The sequence below is a fragment of the Lonchura striata genome, chromosome 10 (assembly GCF_050655825.1).
Source record: "Lonchura striata isolate lonStrDom1 chromosome 10, ASM5065582v1, whole genome shotgun sequence".
In the NCBI taxonomy this organism is placed as follows: Eukaryota; Metazoa; Chordata; class Aves; order Passeriformes; family Estrildidae; genus Lonchura; species Lonchura striata.
This window is the reverse complement of record NC_140712.1, coordinates 22796879-22812838: the sequence shown is the minus strand read 5'-3', so window position 1 is coordinate 22812838 and position 15960 is coordinate 22796879. Positions and strand designations below refer to the sequence as shown.

The window sequence follows — 15960 nt, the reverse complement described above, 5'->3', positions numbered from 1 at the left end:
TGTTTTCCTTGTAAAAGCGAGGCCATAATCTCTGTCTGCAGATCTTGCTTTTTAAATCATGTTCTAGCTAATATGCTTTTTCAGAAGGATTTGCTTTTTTTGTTGTTGTCTAGTTGTTGTTGGATTTAATATAACCGGCTTTCGAAGGAATTAAGTGAATTCCAGGAAATGTTGGCTGCCAACCAGAGCTCTCTGTTATCCTCCCTGCATTGTGCCTGAGGATGGGATCTCAGGCTGGTCTGATTACTGTGGGCTCCCTCCTGTGCACACTTGGGATGAGCCTGTGAAATTGTAGCCCTTTTGCTGGGCAGGTGTCAGGGGGATGATTTCATACTCCAGAATAGCAGGGCTGGGAGGGTGTGCAAAATCAGGCTTGGGGATTGAAGGTACAGCCCTGGAGTAGTGCTACTACATCAGTGTTTGTGATTTAAGAGGGATAGAATAATCATGTTAAACTCACTTTGCTTTTCCTTTCCCCCTCTCTTTTCTTCCTTTCCCCTGCTCTTTTCCCCTCTTTTTTTCCTCTTCCCCTTCCACTTTTCTTTGTTGTTCTTATCTTTGGGGCACTCTTTTCTGCCTCTGCCCCTGGATGCAGGTTCTAGCATGGTGCCACCTCAAAGGTACTGAAAACTGATCTTAAAAAAATATTTAAACAACCTAAAGTGTACCAAAGTGCTGATTGGTGTTTTTGGAATACCTTTCCTGTCCCTCTTCAGGACAAAAATCTAAATTCCCTATGTGAGTAAGGCACAGATAATTTTGCAATTCTGGTTCTGAAGCACATTGAATAAACACAGTCTTAAATCTGCAGCAGCTGCTGAAAGGTGGCTCACAGGATTCCCTGAGATTGCGGTTGATTTGGGTGTGTGCAACATCTCTTGGCGTAATCTCTGGTTTAGGTGCTGGCTGGGTTTCACGTTCAGGCTCCAAAATTCTGTTTATTTTCTCCAGAGCCAAGATGAGCACTTACTGGGAACTGGAGGTCTTTGGAGGTCTGCACAGCAAATCCATAACCTACAGACCACATGCTCTGCAATCACAGTATATTTTTCCACATTTTGGCTAAGTGAGGGTTTTAGCTGTGTGTAGAGTTTATTTCCTGTGCTGTGTCAGGAGTGCCTTGACGTGGCTCACGTTCATGTACAGGACTCTGGAACTGTGAGCAAAAGGGCTTCCAAACTGAGCCTGCAACAGAGCTGCAGGTTCCTCACTGTGCTCAGAACAGCTCTGGGCTGTCCTAGGCATCTTCAAAAGGCTGAAGATAGGGTGTGCTGGCAATTTACTAGGGAGAAGGTAAGAAAGGGAATAGGGCTGTTAATGCTAGGATATTCTCTGAGCTGTAGGGTTGCAGGGTTTAGACACGAGGCAGTGGCACATGATTTCAGTTCTTGGGCACTGCTCTAGTGAGCAGCCCTGAGCCCCTCAGTGCTGCCAGGAAGGGGAAGAGCTCCATGGGTGTGCCCTGTTCTTGCTGCCTTTGGAGCTCTGGCAGTTGGCCCTGCTCCGAGTGTGCTGTCCTTCAGTGTAATCCAGGTGGGGGCTTGCCTTTCACCCCCATTGAGGCAAGCTTCTCTGAGATCCTGACACTGCAGCTATCAACAGCAAAACTCCTGGGACTGCCAAGGTTCCAGCGTTTCTGTTGCTTCCAGGGCCTTTGTCTGTCTGTCCTTTAGGTTTTGTTTCCTACTTAATGCTTGGTGAAGGTGAGCAGACAAAAAGATTAGCACTTTGTGTGGAAGAAAAGCTCTGACAACTGTCTGCTCTGAGTCATCAGGCAAATTTCCTTGCAGGGAGCCTGGGGATAGAGCAAATGCCCTTGCAGGCTGCCTGAAGGCTTCTAGTTCAGGGCGGCTGGGACCCTGAAGAGCTGGAGGCTTTGTGAGCTGCTGGGAGAAATGGTGGATAGAGAAATCCTGCTTTTCTTCCCTCCTTGCTTCCCCAGCAGAGCGATCCTCACCGCTGCCATGTTTTCCCAACAGGATGTACTGCATTGAGTAGATTTCTACCACTGGTGCTGAAGGGATTGTCTCAAGCTCTTTTGAGGAAGTCTCCCAATTCAACTCCCTTGTTTCTAGTTCCTACTCCCTTTAGAGACACAGTGGCTTGTTTTGTGCCCTCAAGAGAACCTGAGTCCTGAATGCCCTGGTATAGTGAACCTGCTCTGAGAGTAGAAAGGTCACAGACCAGAGGTCTGTCCTAGCCTCAGTGAATCTATGATTCATTACTGAAGTGTCTTTTTGTGGCTGGGAGATGCCTTGCCTGGTGTTTGAAATATGTTGATATTAATTACAGACTCAAATAGCAGATGCACGACAAAAATAAATATTATCGCAGTGGGAGGCTTTCCCTCCACAGAGCTGAGAGGATGCAAATATTTGTCATCTTTCTCCCAAGTCCTGATGAGGCATCCTGATGAGGGCTTTTTGGGTATCACCTCCTCAGAGGTATTTTGGAGCTTGATCCTGAGCAAAATATCTTTGTAAGTAGCAGGAATGTGGCTTTAGGGATGTAAGGCATTGCATTTCTATACATGGGAAGCTTCAGCCTGTCTGTGTCCGTGAATCAGGCTGTAGGATTGTTTCAGTGGAGACATAATGGTCACTGGAGGAGCTCCTGTAGCTCTTCCTTCTTCATCAGCTGTGAAGGGGACAAGACATGATGAGCTCAACTGCAGTAGCTGAGGTCCAGGATCGATGCAAGACTCACAGCAGGGATATTTGTCTCTGGAACAGACTGCTAAGGGCAAGGGAGGTGTTTCCATGAGTGCAGATTTAGGATAAATCTCTGCAGAAGCAGGAATTCTGTTGGTGACCATGGCTTGAACATAGGATGAGTGACCTGTTAATGTCTTCCTGGCTGAAGTGATCCTCACTCGTGGCACTCCAGCTGTCTCAGCACCTGGAGAACCACAGTTTGACTTACTGTGATCTTTGTGGATGGCAGGACTGGCATTCATGGTTATAACTTGCCTTTGTGCTGTTCCTGTAGAATAGCTGCTATCCCTCCCCTTAGCAATTGCCTTTGAATGTGTCCTCTTCATAATGAAGACTGATAACCCAGAGCTGCCTGTCAAACCTCGGCAGCTCTGTTTATAGAGACTTGCAATTAAAAATGGATCTCATATATAATTAAAAAGGATCACGTAGGCTTTGCGCCTTGCATTCAAGAATAAAGAGGCTGCCATCTAGGAATCCAGGCAGAAAATGGAGATGCTGACAGCCTGCTCCTACTTTTATGCTAATTGCTAATCATCTGCTTTGTTCAGTGTAATGCAGCAAGGATTGTGCTCATGTCGTGAGCAATGTAGCCATTTCAGTCTGTGGAAGTGTTTCCAAGTCGCATCCCATGGGCAAATCAGAGGACACTGAATGCCCAGCTGTGAGTTTGTCACCTTGTGAAAGCCAGAAACTTATGGAAGAAGGAAAGGAATCACTACAACCCAGAAATGGGGCAGGTTCAAGTGGTTGTGCTGTAGCTGCTTTGGCTCATGGAGGTGCAGCTGTGTATCAACTGGTCCCTTTTCATGTACTTGAGGTGCAGTGAGAAAAAGATGATGTTCAGACTTCTTTGCAGTGTGTTTTTTGTCTGGCAACTAAACCTTTGTAAAAAAGCAAGAGCTGAAAATGGCTGTAGCATGTGCTCAAGCTTGGAAACAAATGTGTATGTAAAAGTGTGAGTGTATCAAGTTGGTTTGTACTGGCCAGTTGAGTTGGTTTGTGTCAGCAAAGTCCTGTTAGCCTGGTCTCCCAAAAGCAGCTTTTGCATTTGGAAGACTCTGAGGTGATGGATAGGTCTGTACCTGCTGCTTTTTGAAAACCATGGGTTGGATTGCTCCCCTGATCCAATTCTACTGTCATTACCAGGACCTGACGTGAGAGATTTTTCAGAAGAAAAGGAAGGGATAAAAGGGCTTTGGGGTGATGAATATCTGGGGTAAGTCTCACACTCTTCTTTTTGGTTACTCAGGTTTATAACTCTTCCCAATGGTGTCCTCCAAATCCTGGATGTGCAGGAGAGCGATGCTGGGATTTACCACTGCGTGGCAACCAACGCCGCCCGAAAGCGCTACAGCAACGATGCCACCCTCAGTGTGGTGAAAGGTGAGGTGCTGCCAGCAGCCTCTTGGCTAGGTGCAGGTCTGCCAGGTAATCATTGTGTGTGCTGGGGGGAACTGGGCTCAAGTACCAATGACCATCTCCCCTCCTGGTGTGACTCTACACATGGCCAGCTTTGGTTAAAACTTGCAGAGAAGGCATTTCATGAAAGGTTTCTCTTTGCTGGTGATGGGAAAAGGAGACTGTGTTGGGAGGACTCCTTTGTGCTCTGGGGTGATCAGAAGGTGAGGCAGCCCATTTGCTCCTTGGGGAGGGCAGCATTTTTGGTGGTGTTCTCTGCAGTGGCATTGGATAGCAAGAGAAGCAAGGGCTGGCATGGACAGATGGAGGTGCTTCCCATGCAAGCAAGAGAAATAGCTGGAGGCTGGAGTAGCTGGCAGGACGGTTTATCCAGGGTGCCCAGCACAGTCCAGAGGAGGCTGAACACAGTGACATCCAACTTGTGTTCTGTGTCCATATTGCTGGAGCTCTGCTGAGCTCCAGAGATCTTTATGTGGTATTTGGGAATGGCCCCAGCTGGGATTTCTTCTGGTGATGCAGGTCTTTGGAGCAAGGCTTTGGGTGCAAGCTGTCCTTCATCTCCTGATCTGGGCCTCAGCCTCTGAGTGCATTTTCCTTTGTAAGCCAAGAGTGCAGCAGGCAAGTCTGGACATGAGGACATAGCTGAGAGCGTGAGTGCAGTGGGGGTCTCCAGGCTCCAGCATCCTCCCAGCTTGCCTGGCTGCCTCCCCAGCTTTGTTTCACCCTGTCCTGCAAATGGACAAACTCACCAGGGCTGGGAGTCTGGCTGAGCTGTCCCTTCTCTTGGGACAGTGCCCCGGGCCACCTCTGTCTCCTGTTCGTGCTGACCCTGGTGTATCTTGCAGGCAGCTTTAACCTTGAAAGCTCTGAAATCCTTCCCAGCCCCTTTCATCTTTGTTTAGGATTGCGTTGCTTGGCATTCTGCTCCCAATGTATTTTCCCAGCAATGGCTTTGCTGTTCATCTATCAGTAGGGAGTGTAATTAACTGTGGAGCCTGAGAACACACCTCTGATCAATGGATTGTGTCATGGAGGTAATCTGGGTGGAATCTGCAGAGAATTCGTGAGCGGTTGAATGCTCTGTGTCTAATTGCCAGTCCCTGCCAGATCCTCTGTGTGTTTAATGAAGCTCTGAGCCGAGGGGAGTGCTTCCTATGGGCAGTTCCATGCTCCAGAGACAGCTCCTGTGTTGGCTCTGCTGTGCTATTGATAACTAATATCGATCAAGCTGCAAAGGTGAATTTGATGTCCTTGGCATCATAACTCATTCTGCATAATTGCATCTTGTAGCTCTGCAATGTTTAATCTGCTTTGCAAATGGAGGCAATGGAAGAGGTTAAATGGGAACCGTTCCTTCTGGAGCACCAGCCGGCCTGAGCAGATTTCTGCCTGGAGTTCTCACCCAAATCTCTCTTCTGCAGCACCACACCACCCGCTGGCTGCTAAAACAAATATGTGAGGTTGAGTTTTTCACCAGATTGAGCTGATAGTGATGAAAAACATGCCTGTTAAATCTCTGGGTTTTTTTATAATTGGGGAGAAGTATCTTGGAGACAGATGGGAAACTGCAGTGACCTGTGTAGGCTGTAAACTCCTCCATGAGTGACTGGCATGGTATTGATCCTTTTTTGTTTCAGCACTTCACCATCAGAGCACATTTTTGGATGCCTGGACTGGATTGAGGAGTCTTTTCCTCCCTTTTCAGAAGCAGCTGATAATAGTTGGAGTGAACTGGTCAGGCAGAAATCCTTTCCTGATTGTGAAAAATAAAACCAAATTAAACCAAAACAAAGAATTCTAGGAAAAAAAACAAAAATAAACTGAAAGACAAAAAAAAAAACCAAAAACCAAAAAACCCACAACAGACTGAAGTACAGCTATTTGGTGTTGCTTATTTGGAAATTTCAGGGACCAAACTCTTGTGCAGACAGGAGAAACTAAACTGTTTCTTCCCTCCCTGCTCCTGGCAAGGGACTCCTTTGTGCCAAGATAAGGTGACAGTCCAGCCTTTCAGTCCCACTGCACTGCCAGGGCCCCTGGAAAAGGTTTGTGCAGTATGACTTTGTGCCTCCTTACCTGCTGTCCCACTGGCAGCACTGGCAGTGCTGTGTTACGATCCTGGAGGCTGTGCTCCTGGGAGACTTTGGAGTCTTGCTGGTGATAATGCAAATGCTTCCAAGGATGAGGCCTGGGAACATTTTGTGTTCATGCCTCTGCCTTCCAGCCAGGGCTGGATCTGAATGAGCTGTGCATAGCAAAAGAATCAGTTTCCCTACAGCTCTTCTGCCCACTTGTCCTGTTCCTCCCCCCTCCCTCTCTGTTCCTTGTACGATGGCTGGGAATTGTTCCCTCTCCCTTATTAAAGGCCTTTTCCCAGTTAAAAGCAGTAATTAACATGAGCCCTTTCTGTCCTATCTGCACTGTCTAAAAACCCCAAAAGTGTTATTTCCCTGGGCAGTGTGACTTCCCATCCTGTGGGGAATTTGGGTTGTGCTGTGTGTCCGTGGCTCAGCACATGTTGGCTGTGGCCAGGCAGGGCAGGCAGCGGCGGGCTGCAGATATTTTGGCTGTGCAGACTTCATGGTGCAAATTTCCAGACCTTCCCTGGGGAAGCAGCATTTGGAGCTGGAAGGGAAGAGAGCAGACGGGACAGCGGGATACAGTCACACAGCCCTGAAACAGAGCCTGCTGCTGAAACAGGGATAGCTTGGGTTTTCCCCTTGGATCTCCACTGCTTCCCAGTGGATGGAGTTCCAAACACATCTGGCAGCTCTGTCCCTTCACCCCTCACCTGGACAGGTGATGAATGAACACTGTGTCTCTCTCTGCCAAAAAGGACATTAGGAGCTGGCTGTGGGATGCTTTCCCAGGCTCCAACTGTGCATGCTGCCTTTCCTTGGGGTCAGCTGTGTCTTTTTCTGGAAGTAGGTTCTGGAGCCCTACTCTGAACTTAGAAAGAACTAATTCCTTATGTGTCCAGGTCGTGTTCCCAGGTTCTTGACATGCACACAGAAGTGTTGCCATGCTTCATAAACCTTTCAAAGAAGAGTAGCAAAAGGGCTTGGGGAATGACGTGTGGTCTCAGCAGGTCACTTTGCCTGTCACTTTGCTTTCCCCCTCCATGTCATGCACACACGTGCTCTTTGTGTGTTTTCATGGGAACAGGGACTCTCTCTTGGCTGTGTGTTTGCCCTACAACTGGCACACAAAGTAGCACAAATAACAGTCAGAAGCTGTGCTGCTGCAAGAACAGTAAACTTTTACAAAGATTTGATCTATTTATTTTTAAATGTCACAAGGAGTGTGGCTCCCTGTAATTTTCATTCCATCTTCCTCATTGCATGAATGCTGGGATCTCTCTTCTCCACAGCTAACCCCCATTTCACTTCCCTGTGATTTATCCTATTAGTTTTAGTTGCAAAGGATTGGGAATCTTGAACACATTGTTATTCCTCCTTATTTTTTAATCCCTTTGAGTACGTCTAAGCAGGTGACCTAAAGAAAGTTTAAATCTTGGCAATTTTAGTATAGAATAGTTTTCTCCCACTGGAGTGAAAGAAACAAATTTGAGATCCTGACCCCAGAGCTCCTTTGTGCAGATCTCAGTGTTTGTGTCTTTTCATATTTATTGGTTATTGCAGAAGGATTGTCAGAGCACAGTTCTGAGAGCCAGGACTCCTGGCTTCTCTCTCCCTCTCTGTTGCTGGGCTGCAGAGGAGAATCAGTTCCTGAATGTTTAAATTTCTGTAAATAGCGATAATGTAATAAATAGTTGGAGTTGTCCTTTTGGAAGGGATTGGTCAGTCTGGAGGATGATTATGGGCATTTGGTGCAGGAGGCCATCTAGGGGTACATAAAGAGAGAGGTGTGGACATGTATCTCGGTGTGGGTGTGGGATTTCCCCTCCTTGTGTCCTCTGGACCCTGTTCCTGGTCTGTGCATGTGGGGTGGCCATGACTGCCGTGACATGTGTGGGAAAAACCCTTGCCTGAAATCAGATGGGCAAGAATCAGAATATCCCTGTGCTGCAATAATGCAGAAATTGGAGAACAGAGCAGGGTGATGGGTGGAGGTCTGGGCTGAGGAGTCACAAAGGAGTCTCCCAGCAGCTGAGCACATCCCCCGCGAGCTGGGATTTAGTGCCGTGTTATTAGAGATGACACTGCGAGATTGCCGCTGGCAGAACATCATTTACGCTGACAGTTGTAGCAGCTTGCTGCAGCAGTGTCCCAGGAAATGGATTTTTCAGCCAAATATTTGTATGAATGTGATAACAGGGATAGAGCTTGGGGGCAGCTGAAGCACCTTCATTTTTTTTGTTCTTTTGGTGTTTGTGCTGCAGTGGCTTGCAGGTACCCACACAGAGCCTGGGATGGAGGTGGTTCCTGCTCCAAAGGGCTGTAGGAAAATGCAGCTCTTGACTGGGATGAGCTTTAGGGATGGAGGGGAAGGTGGTGATGAAGTGAGCAGCACTCGCAGTTGGCCACCACCTCGCAGAAACAGACGTGCCGTTACCACAAGTGGATTTTCAGTCCCTGCATGTGCGAATGACGTGCTGGATGCTGGCTTGGCACTCAGCCTGAGCCCTGGCCACGTGCTCTGCTCCCCTCGCGGCTTCCAACACAGGTACCGGGCAGCCAGGGGACAGGGAACTTTGGATTTGGGTCAGTGGTGCTCTGGGCTGACCTCCCTGACTGCAGCTGGGCATTGACCCTGTGTGTGCTGCCAGAAACAGTGAAGGGCAGCGTTAACCAGAGTGGAGGGGTGGTCCCACCTGGATTAGGGTGGCCTTCCTCCAGCAGGAACCCATTGCAGGGACAGCAGGGCCCTGTGTGGTTGTGGGAGCAGAGCTATATACAAATGTGTGCAGGCATGGCACACTTCTTCTGGGACACATGAGTTGTGGGAATGTGTAGGGAGAGAAAGTGTGGGATGGGATAACAGAGTTGCATTTTTGCTGTGAGTTGTTGGCATAAGCAGAATCAGTGATGCATCACCTCTAGAGACGGAGACATCCCAGTTCCAGCCTGCAATTGCCATGTTCCTGTTCGCTGTGCCTCCTGTGCCGGACACAGAACTGTCACTTTTTTCCCTATCTCCTTTTAGCATCCTTCTGTTTTCCTTTGCCTTCTGGTCTCTCACTTCACTAGCAGTTAAGCAGGGAACTGCTCTACATTTGACATCCCAAAAGCTCAGCCATGAGGACTCTGTTTACGAGTGTTTCTTAGCTCTGGTTTCCTGGGAAGCAGGTATCTGAAGTTGTTTGCATAATGCATCTGATGGATTCTGTAAAATGCTGTTGCTCCTGCATGTGGCAGAAGGTGCTAAGCAAGCCATGGCAAGTGTGAATTCAGAGGATGGCAAGATCAAGGAGGAGGTACACAACACTTCTTGCTTAATAAATAGATCTTCAAAGCTAGAAGTGACCTTCTCCCTAACAAGCTGTAAACTTTAACTCCATCTCACTTTACTGAGCCTGTCATTGCTGGTGGGTTTCAAGAATACGTGGAACAGGATTGAGCCCATTGATACTGGGTGAAACTTGTGAAAGGCTGATGCAGATGTGTGTTGGGCACCCATCCAACCACCCAGCTCTGCTTGGCTGGGGTTCCTATAGGGCCAAGATGCATCACACTCCTCCCATCACTGAGGGAAAGCTCCAGTGTCAGCAGACTGCTCTGGGAGCCCAAGGGGAGTTCCAGCTCAGCTGTCTGTGAAGTTCCGTGGGGCTATGATATGCTGCACTCCTGACAGCTACAGCAGCCTGCAGTGACAGAGGGTTTGATACAAAATGCAGAGCCCTCACCTCCCATTAAGCACAACAGCTAAGCCCGGGGATGGCACCGAAGTGAGTGGCAACAGAGGTGTCAAGGATAATAGAGCAGAACAAGGGATGTACAGCTGGGAATAGGTGAGCTGTTTCCAGGTCCTAAGGGGAAACTGGTCCAATCCACATGCAGTGGTAGCTGTGCATGATGTTAGAGCTGTCAGATGTGGCCAGGCTCGTGTGTTACTCTGCCTTCAGCTCCTGCAGATGAGGAATGTCTGGATTCAGGCATGGTTTGTGGTCCTCTGGTGTTCTCCACATGCATCTCTTACTAATTCAGGTCTGCTGCACTTTTGAGGCTTCCTGAAATAACTGGTGTTTGGTAAGGCTTGGACTGAAGGAGGATTTAAGCAGGTCTCCTCAGAGTCCGTTGGTCCAATTCAGTTCTCCTCAGAGTCCCTTGGTGGTGGTGCAGTCCTGTGGTGCATCGGCACATCTGCATTACAGGGATCACACCTAGCCTGTCCTGGAGGGTGTGGGACAGGCTATGCCTGCATGGGGAGGCTGGAATGGAGTTAGGAGTAGAGACCATAATTAGGTCAGCAGCTTGCAGTGGGCTGCAGGACAGGAAGGTTGATGTGGTTGGGCTCCTGATGACACTAGTTAATTATTAATCATTGGTGTTACAGCTGTGCCTCAGAAGTTCTCTGAAGTTGAGGGCTGGTAGTGCCCTCTGGCACTGACAGTGTCCAGCAGCTGCAGTGAGGATGTTGGGAAGTGTCTGAAGGCACAGCAAAGCTCATAGTGGTGTCTAATCCCATTACTTTTGACATGGGACAGAGATGTCCCTGTCTTCAAGACCCACCAGTACCTACAGGGGTGCTGAGGAACAGGAATGGGAGGAGTAGGCCTGGGTCACAGGGGAGGCTGAGTCAGGAGCAGAGCTGGGCTGCTCTGAGCCCTCGCTTGGATAGCTTGGATGCTAGGGGTTGCTCAGAACACAGCTGGGAGTTTGTCTTCAGAGATGTTCTTGCCCATCTCTGTTTCTGGTGCAGCCAGGGGCAATGCCAAGTGGATTGTGGACAAGAATGAAGAGCAGGAAGAGAGAGGAAGGATGGGATAAGGAGGGGCAGGTGGTGTTATCAAGCACTGTCTTAATGCACAGTCTTGCATCAGGGTTCTCTGTGGCATCGAGCAAGTGTCCAGCCAAAGGGCTTTGACAGAATCTGTGGATATCAGCAATGCTCTTTCCGCATGGAAAGCCAGCTTTTCTTCCGGACTTTTCCTAGAAAAACAGATTTGCATTGTCCTGAGTGAATGCAGATGCATCCATCTGCTTTTAGTTCTCTCCCTTCCAAGTTGGCAGTCTCAGTTTGCTGCCAGACTGTGTTACTGTGGGCTCTCAGCATGTTGTGTGTTCGTAGCATCACTTGCGGGAAGCATTCTGTGTACCTGGTATCAGGGAGACCCCTCTGCAAGATCCCTTCCCAACAGTTCTTCTTTTCAAGGCTGCTCAGGACAGCGGATGGCCTCCAGCCTCATCCCTCTGTGCTCTTGCTGGATGTGCCTGAATTGCAGATGGATCTGATATTACAAATCTGAATTGCAAATAGATCTGATGAAATAGGTGTCAGCCCCTGGGAAGCATCATCCTCAGAGCACAAGGAGTGAAATGGCTCCAGTCACTGAGGCAAGGTGAGTAAGGAGGAGTTTCAGAGTTACTTGTGAGCCAGAATGGTATTCTGTTGACCATGTCTCTGTGTCATTTTTCTGCAAGAGGTAAAGAAAAAAGGGCTTACAGCTTTTTTTTTTCTTGGAGGTTTCTCATGTATCATTTTGGAAGTTGGTGTGCTGCCCTAGGACAATGACAAGGAGAGCTGGTGTAATGATGGCTAAAAAGGCATGAGGATGTTCCCACTGAACCCCAGAGGCTGGCAAGCTTATGTCCCCAGGGTCATCTCATGTTTACTGATTTGGGAGGCATTTCTATTTAAATTGTGGATACTGTGGCTTTTATTAAGGGTCTTCTGATGCTCTCTGGCTATTATTTTTGCACCTTCACTTCTGTGAATAGCTGTGTTGTGAACTGTGAATAGATGGAGTCCCAGAGATGCTGAGAGATGTACCCAGAGCAGCACAGTGAGTCAGTGACAGAGACCGTGGGAGACTGTCTTGAGCCACTGGACCGGAAGCTGGGACATCGTCCTGACAGTTGTCAACCGTGGGACATTCCTGGTGTACCACGGAGGTTCCAGTTGCAGTGGTGACTTTTCAAAACAGCCTCTTGCAGCCCTTGTTTTTCTAGTCCCTGGGTTTGGCAGCTGCAAGGGAATGGCTGGAGTGTGCAGTGCTTTAAAGGCTCAGCTTGAGCTACGTAAACTGTCTGGATCTTAGGGTTAGGGCAGAGAGGCTGCTCTGTTCTCCACACAAAGACTCTGAGGTATCTCTGCTCCTTTCTTCACTTCTCCTTGTTGGCCTCTCACCTGATATAGAGGCTCAACTCCCTCTGTACACTGAGTAACTTTCTTATAGGGAATTTGTTTGCACAAAAATCTCTGACAATGTGCCAAGACAGACTTATTAATCAGTAGATACTATCTAAAATGATGACATTGTCAGTGTTGCTCCAGCACAGTCTTTCTGTTAGGTCTCAGCATCCACTGTGCCCTGAGAGCTGGGGTTTCCTATTCCCTCTGCCATATTCCGGCTCCATGGGCTGCTGCTTCTGCTTCCCAGAAACTCTCTGTGATGTATCTTCAGGCTTCTGAGGATTGAGATGCCTGAAGGCCTGAGGTGTCCAAGCCTTTGGCCTGTGGCAGAAGCCAGAAGAGCCCCATTTCTCAGAGCTCTGTGCAGTGGGGCCGCCTGGCCGCAGCTGCCGGCACAGCCCCTCCTGTTTATTTTGCCTGGCTCGGGCTCGGAGCGGTGCAAATGGAGGCGCTTCCAAGCGCTCTGGGGAAGCGAGCAGGAATGCGTCGTGCAGTCTGGCTGGCTCCTGTCCCTCTTGGCGTGATGAGGAGCAGTTCCAAATGCGTGTACGCAAACAGAGAGCCAATGTTGACAGCTTTACAAGAGCTGGAGTGGTGGGTAAAGCACACTCCGACTGCTTTGCAGCAGAGCTAAATGTACCCAGGACGTACAAAACTCCACAGCCTGAAGGATCAAGGATTTGGGGAGTGGGGGAAGAGCCCCCCTAGAAATCCAAGGCAATTTCTGGAAACCTGCCACTCTTCCTGGGCTTCTGGTTACAGAGAGTTCAGGGTGTCAGCTTGTGGCTGAGCTAGTACATTAATGGATTTAATTTCTGAGCTGAAATCTGTCAGCTGTATAAAGAAGTTGAGAGGAATGAAAGAGGACTGCCTGATGGCCCCTTTGCCTGTCTGGACTGGGATCCATGTGCTCCCAGGCTTCCAGACACAGACATGGAACTGGGCAAAATGTTGGACAGGCTGTTTCTTAAGCCAAACAAGAAGCTGTTCCTGGAGCAGCTTCTCCTGCCACACTCTGTGGAGAGACCCCAGAAGTTGTGGCAGGTGGAGGTCTGAAGAGTGCACCCAGATAGTAAATGGATGCTCATCAAAACTAATTAATCTCTCTGCATCTTTTTTTAATCAGAGAAGTATATTTAATCTGTTAAATTCTTTGTTTTTCATGTATATGCAAACAGTAGAGGAGCAGGTTTTATAATGTGTAGGTTGGACCATATATTTTAGGATCTGTTTGCTGACTTATTCGTTGGGGGATTTTGGGATTGTAGTTTGTGATACAAGTGCTGTGTCTTTTAATAGCACTAAAAAATTACTGAACTTCTGTATTTTAATCCCACATGTTTCTTTGTGTGCTGCTTTAAAGATGACAGGATATATCTCTGCTCTGCTGCAGCACCATCTTAGTAAGGAGGAAGAGAGACTCTGTAAGAGAGACATTTTAAAACATGGAGATAAATTCTTCCCTGTTCAGCTTTTGAGTTCAATATTTGCATTGGCAAATGCATAATTGCTTACAAAACATTTGGAAGACATGAGGTAAAAAGACAATACAAAACTGATTTATTGAGCTCATCTGTATTGTTGGGCAGAAATAACCTGTTACTCCAATACACTGAGCCATGGAAGCCAAGTTCCTTTTCAGCCTCCCTTCCTGGATGACTTGTGTGCTGACCCAGACAATCCACAGGTGCCTGGGAAGTGAAGGGAAAGGAACATTTCTACGAGCACTGGGTGCTGACACATTGTACTGGGACAACCTCTGTATTCCCAGTACCAAAGCACTGTCTGTGCTGTGGTTTCTGCTGAGGCACACACCTAAAGGATCCTGCAAGGCTTGGGGACCAAAGGCTGCAGAGCAGGAGTTCTGAGAGCACTAAAGTTGGGGAATTGAGTCCATAATCTTGTAACCAAAAGTCATCCCATCCTTCAATGACAGGAAAACTTGGATCCAAAGTGCCACAGGCACTGATACAGCAAAGGTGGGAGAAAAACCCCAAAAAGTAAATGGTAAGTTTCAGAAAGGATATGTGCTTGCATTTGGGGATAAGAGGAGGCAGTTTTTAAGACATTTGGGAACACCGGATTTAGGGTGTTAAAAGGGCAACACTCACCTTCTCTAGTCACTTATGAAAACTCCCTTGTGCCAGTTTTTTTTTGCTTTCCTGTTCACAAAGCCGTGCCTTGCCATTTTCGGGTAAGAACAGTTATAAAAGAAGAAATGCCTATTGCTAAGCATGCTCAGGTGTGAGATCTGACATTGTTTATATTGCCCCAAAAGCAAATATTCTGTGTGTTTGGATACAACTGGGCAAGAATCTTGCTGAGAGATTTTACATGCTAGTTATCCTGTCCTGAAGTAGAAATAAATTACAGATAAATTTCCATGGCAGTGTAAAGGGAGGAGAAGGGCAGGTCTGGCTGATGTTTTTCTCCTGCACAGTTGCTGTCAGCTTCTTCCCTAGCAGTCCAGGAGGTGTGTGAGTTTTTCAGGAAGAGAGAGCTGGGGAGTGGGAGTAGGGCATGCTCTGCAAACACAGCACCCACATTTTTGAAGGTGTGTGCTTTGCAATGGGTAATTTGCTCCTTTATTGTCTGCAGAATAACAGCAGTGACAGCATTGACTTTCTCTAATGAACAGCTGCTCAGTGCTAGGATCTATTCCCGGAGGAGGCTCACAGGGATGAATAAGGTTTCATGCTCCTCCTCCAGAGAGGGTGAGAAAGTTCGCAGAACAGAAGATTATTGCTTGATTGTCAGAGATCTCCAAATCTTGACCTGCTGACAGCTGAGAGCTGAATGTGTCGCCATGCAAGTCATGTTTAACCTTCCAGCACTTTAGCCAAGGCAGAGTGTTCGTGGAATCAGGAGAGAGGTGTTAGTTCCCATCCAAGAAGTCATCCTCTTGTCACTGCAAACGACCATCACAAATTGGCTGAACAAAAAGCATTTTCCTCCTGTTGCACTGTCTGAATTTTTTGCTGATACTCTGCACTAACAAGAGCAGGGAGGCGGGAGAGGATCGCTCTTGAATTATGGATGCATTAAAAGCAGAGCCAAGTTATGAACTCTTGGAGATTGAAATCACTGCTAGATATTATAACTCAAGCCATAAACTCAAATAAACATTTTGAGCTTTGTCCCAATCACTCCCCTTGGTGCCTCCCTTGACACCCCTGCTCAGAGTTCACTTTCACTGTGAAATGACACAATTGGAGTGTGCTGAAGTGTGTCTGGCCACTCACTCACAGGTTCCCTGTGCTCCCCTCCCCACCTCCTTTTTGATTTATAACACACATCATCATAAATGCTTTGTTATATTTCCTCTGTGCCTGTCTTAAACACAGCTCCAGGCACTGAGGGTTGCTGGTGAGAGCAGTGGTACAACAAAGTGGATACCCAGGTTTGGCCTGACTCCTCTGTCTCGTGACAGGAAAGTAGAAAAACACAAACTGAGAAGTCCTCTGTAGTGAGTCATTTGGAAACAGTAAACTGCAGGCAATATTTTGAAATGTTTTTGCAGCTGATCAGTAAGTTTGGGCTCTTGGTCTGTGGTAGCACCTCTGTTGTC

At 47.8% G+C, this 15960-nt stretch overlaps 1 protein-coding gene across 2 annotated transcripts in view; it reads left to right on the top strand.

Moving 5' to 3' along the window:
* IGDCC4 (immunoglobulin superfamily DCC subclass member 4) overlaps window positions 1-15960 on the top strand; it is an 87759-nt gene that overhangs the window by 38124 nt on the left and 33675 nt on the right. For both annotated transcript variants that reach the window (XM_021552575.3, XM_021552574.3), the window contains exon 4: window positions 3967-4100. In XM_021552575.3, the coding sequence (XP_021408250.3) occupies window positions 3967-4100 (134 nt within the window). The remainder of the gene's footprint in view (window positions 1-3966; window positions 4101-15960) is intronic.